This window comes from Nanorana parkeri, unplaced genomic scaffold (genome assembly GCF_000935625.1).
Source record: "Nanorana parkeri isolate BGI_ZX_2015 unplaced genomic scaffold, ASM93562v1 scaffold467, whole genome shotgun sequence".
Classification (NCBI taxonomy): domain Eukaryota; kingdom Metazoa; phylum Chordata; class Amphibia; order Anura; family Dicroglossidae; genus Nanorana; species Nanorana parkeri.
The window spans coordinates 67,815-72,320 of NW_017306735.1; the positions used below are offsets into that span (position 1 = coordinate 67,815).

General features: G+C 41.2%; 1 protein-coding gene across 1 annotated transcript in view; it reads left to right on the top strand.

Moving 5' to 3' along the window:
• The window catches only part of GPR1 (G protein-coupled receptor 1), a 4,807-nt gene extending 1,124 nt beyond the window's left edge, over positions 1-3,683 (top strand). The window contains exons 2-3 of the mRNA XM_018560586.1: positions 541-694; positions 3,550-3,683. Of these exons, the coding sequence (XP_018416088.1) occupies positions 541-694; positions 3,550-3,683 (288 nt within the window). The remainder of the gene's footprint in view (positions 1-540; positions 695-3,549) is intronic.
• Positions 3,684-4,506: the final 823 nt, after the last annotated feature.

The window sequence follows — 4,506 nt, forward strand, 5'->3', positions numbered from 1 at the left end:
TGTGGACGAATGTTGAAAAGAAAAGGAAAAAAAAGGGGGGGGGGGGGAGTCATAAACTCTTTCTTAGTTAACGGACATTATTTCAACTCAACATCCTGCATTTAAAAAATAGATTGCAAATCCATTTTAAACACAAATGCTAGCATTCTTTGTGATCTTCACCACTGATTTGCATCATGTGAGTAAAGCTATTTCTGGCATTCCCTGGTCACTAATCTGAATTGTGGTTGCTGTTTATAGAATCTCTGGACAATACCATTTAGCCTTCTATCTATAAAGTAGGTCAAATCCAAGTAGCAGTGATGTACAAGAGGAAGAGCGGAAGATGCGTAGATGACTTTGCTATCAAGAGACTCTTGCTATTATTGTGCAGTATTTCACTTGCATTTATCGAAGTAGTTAGTAGATAATGCGTTTATTGCAAATGTTGGTTGATATGGAAGATTTTCAGAAGGGAATACTAAAACAGTGTATGTTTCCATGTTTAAAGAGACTCTGATATATTACTTATTACGGCAAATTGATAGGGTTTCTATAAAGCCCACACCTTATGTAGTTATAGTCACTTTCGAAGTACTCTCCACTACCGAAAACAAGCACTGCATTATGGGAGAAGGTCACCTGCTCCCCCATATCCAGAAGAACCTAGATTTTGTATTTGCTGCTGAAAGAGTGGAAGGGGAGCACTGCAAAGGTAAGTAAAGGTGGTCAGAGGGCGGGCTTTAAAGATAGTGTGTTACTTTGCCCTGAATGTAGAAGGGGACATGGTCTTTAAAAAAATAAATAAATAAGTCACTATATTTGGGAAAACCATTTATAGACATAACTAATAGACATAACAGCATCACCCTATAACTCAGAAAATGCATAAGTGATGCCAATGCTTTATAGCAAAAAGTATATTGTGTTCACCAGCAAATGGATGCCTGCAACTTTACGTACAATCAATCGGGTTATATTAATCAGGCAAGGATCAATAATGAGCATTAACATGGTGAATTACTTAAACTTGCACACAGTGAAATTCCATTGTTGCTTTAAGTTACAGCATTAGGCACAAGAGCTGCTAGATGTAAACATTATCAATAGTGACCTTTAGGTAAGGGCATATACAGAAAGCTGTTCTATTGCAAGGGGCTTTTCAGTGAGACTTTATTGCTTATCTTAGCCTTTCTCAACCTCTTTATTAAAGAGGAACCCTTGACATAATGTAGAGGTATTGAGGAACCCCTGATAAAATTGATTCTGTATAAAAGTTGTGGTATATTAGCCACAACACAATAGTGGTCAGTGAGGGATGGTCCCCTTTTGTTGGTGGTACGCGGAAAGAATGTCCTGTAAGACAGGTAGTTATTGGAAAGAATGCCCATTACACTGGTGGTCAGTGTAGTGGCCCCACACATTGTGGGACAGTGGGGGTTCCCGTTCTTTACATTGGCGGTCCGTGTAGGCTTCCTATACATTGGGGGACAATAGGGAGTGTGCTCCTTTCATTGATCGTCAGTGGAAAAAATGCCCACCTTTACAGACAGCTAACATGATTACTGGTGTCAGTGGTCACTTACCTGAGAAAAGGAAGGAGAGGCTCTACTGGTTCCATTCCACTGACTCTGCCAAGTGGCATTGGGGCCACAAATATGCAGGCACCATAACTTTAATCCACCACTGTTCTAGGAACCTCTAGCAACTTCTGGGGAACCCAAGGTTCCACAGAACCCAGGTTTACCTGCCGGAGGATGGCACCATGGATGCCTATTCAGTGCATAAAGAGGCACACTTCGGTGCTGGGTTTTAAGCAATTTACACTCAGACTACTCAGTGTTCCTTTTTAACTGGCTATTGTTACAGAAAATGATTGGTGTAGCATAAAATGTATTTGAATTTAGCAATATAAAACATATAGTACATAAGGGATATGATGGCTATGTAACATTTAAAGACCTATTATATAAAATACATTTATTATTTAAAAGCAATTTTTATTATTCAGATAAAGCGCTTCAGCTACAAATTTGCACTGGAAGTTTTAAACTGATAGAGAAGAGAATGTACTTGTGTTATGTAACTCAGGAATCACTTGTTGAATGCAACAGTGCCACCTGCAGGTGAAAATGTAAACCCAACACTTTTTGTAGTTTTGGATGAGTAGGGAAGGTGTAGAACTGCAATCGGGCTTTTATTGCTGTCGGCTTCCCTGTTGGGGAGATTTACCCTCTCTATTTGACTCTAAAAGTGAAATTAACTAAAGAATTTTGAGTTGTGATAACTGTCTGGGGCTTCCCCTTAATTGGAGATATTTCCTCTTACTGTTTACTCTACAGGACAAGAAGTGAAGGTAATTCTCCTCAGTTAGACACAGATGGCAAACCTGCCCATGCTGTCTGCAGTTCGCCAAACGAGCAAGCTATTTGGCTGGTTTGCTGCCCGCTAAACTGCTGCCTGTTTGCTAGCAATCAAGGATGTGACCCAGACAGAGTCTTTGTTAGTTAGCAAACATCCAAGTGAACTGAACCTAGGCACTTTCATCACTGTTACCTAATCTATCCAAAGCAAAGAAAATGTTTTGTGCTTATATTTTAATTAAAGGCCATCTATAGGCAAACCAAAAAACTACAATTGCAGTGGGGGCATCCCACGCACTGCAAGGGTTAAGTGCTGTTTCCTTCTAGGGCCTGTAGTAAATCAGATTTACTTACCTGCTCCCCACTCCCCCAGCGGCCAGTGCTGTCATCTTCTCCCCCTCCACTCCAGCTGGTGGAATGTTTTTAAGTGTCCCCAAATCAAATGCAGGTCTCTGGACTCTGCATTAGACGTGATGACGTCAGCAGTCCTTAGACTGCCGAAAAGAACAGAGAAGAGGCTTCAGGGACCAGTGTAGCAGCCCAGAGGGAGCTGGCAGGAGCAGGGATGAGGTAAGTAAATCTGCTTTACTCCAGCCCCTAGACTGAAACCAGCACTTAGCCCTTGTGGTGCAAGGGTAGCCCCACTGCGAGGGTAGCTTTTGACTTGCTTGGAGATGGGCTATAAAAATCTAAAATGATGAGCGGGTTTCAGTTTTTTGTATTTTTTTATGTTTATAATTCTATAGTCACATAATATAATCTTATTAGGATAACTTAAAGCAACTATAGACATAGCCCGTTGAAAACTTAACTCTAGTTTAAAAAAAATTAAATCAGGTGATATAGCACAAGTCACATAATTTACCTCTAATGAAATGTATTTTATGTCCTGCTGGCTGCTGGTTACTTTGACCACTTTAGGACCACAGTGCAGATATAAACGTCGTGGTCCTAAAGTGGTTAAAACAAGATCAGCAGTAGCAGCCATGATCTTGGTATTGATTTTTTTAAGCAGGCTCCTGACTTTCACTTACAAGCAATCTGGGTTGCTGTAGAGCTGCCTGATCACCGTACTGGCCTATGATGGCGCTTCGCTACTCCCGCCATGTATCCCAGGCTCTGCTGTCCCTTATGGGTGCTCAGAACTAGCATGGCAGGTGGACTGGTGGGAATTTAGCACACATCCACTGTCTGATCTCCCCTCCAGCGAATGAACCCGGAAAGGATGACGATTCACCAACTTCCGCATTCAAACTGTCATTCCTCCGGCCTTTGTGGCCAGAGAAGATCCTGGTGAAGCACCATCTGTCCTTCATCAACTTCTGTGGGGTCCATAGGTGACATTAGGAGTCTAATAGACCCCCTGATATCCCCATTAAAAGGACCTTTCACTTCCATTATGCTATAAAGGCTTTTAAAGCTTCACCTACGGGCAATTCTGGGTACTTTAGTTTTTTCACAGTTTTTTCATTTCACAGGCACACACAGTTGTGAGGCTTGGCATGATATCTATTTACCCAATGCAACTCCATCTTTAATGGTTTACCAAGAAAATTGATATTATATTGTGTTTGTATACATTAAAATTCATTTTAGTGTATTTTTCCCTAAAAACATAAATTGCAACTAGAAGAAAAACATGTAATTGTTTTGGGGGTTCAAGCTAATTTTGTAACCAAAAATTCAGTTCTTCACGTGTTTGAAAAATGAAAAAAAAATGCTCTGGTAGCGACATTAAAAATCCTCCCATGAAGATGAATCCTACTCATAGCCATGATCTTCTGCCACCGCAAGGATTAGAAGCAGCGGCTGTGACATTGATAGATCCCCTTGTTCTTCCTCCCCTCTCATCCATTCATAAAACTAATTTAATAATGTTGACAGCGTACAAGGTGTTCTGTGGATGGACAAGAGAAGAGGAGGGGCGGCTGAAGAGTGGGATTCCCTCGTCTATTCACAGAACGCTGTGCATTTTGTGAAAATAATACAAGGAGTTTTGTGAATGAACTGAATGGACGGAGAGGTGGATCCATCACTGTCACAGCAGAATCCATTAACCCCTCCGTGACGGGAGACGTACAGTGTACGTCCTGTCACTTTGTGCCTATATGACTGGCCACATACACTGTACGTGACGAGTTAAATCAGGCTTTGTAATGCCGGT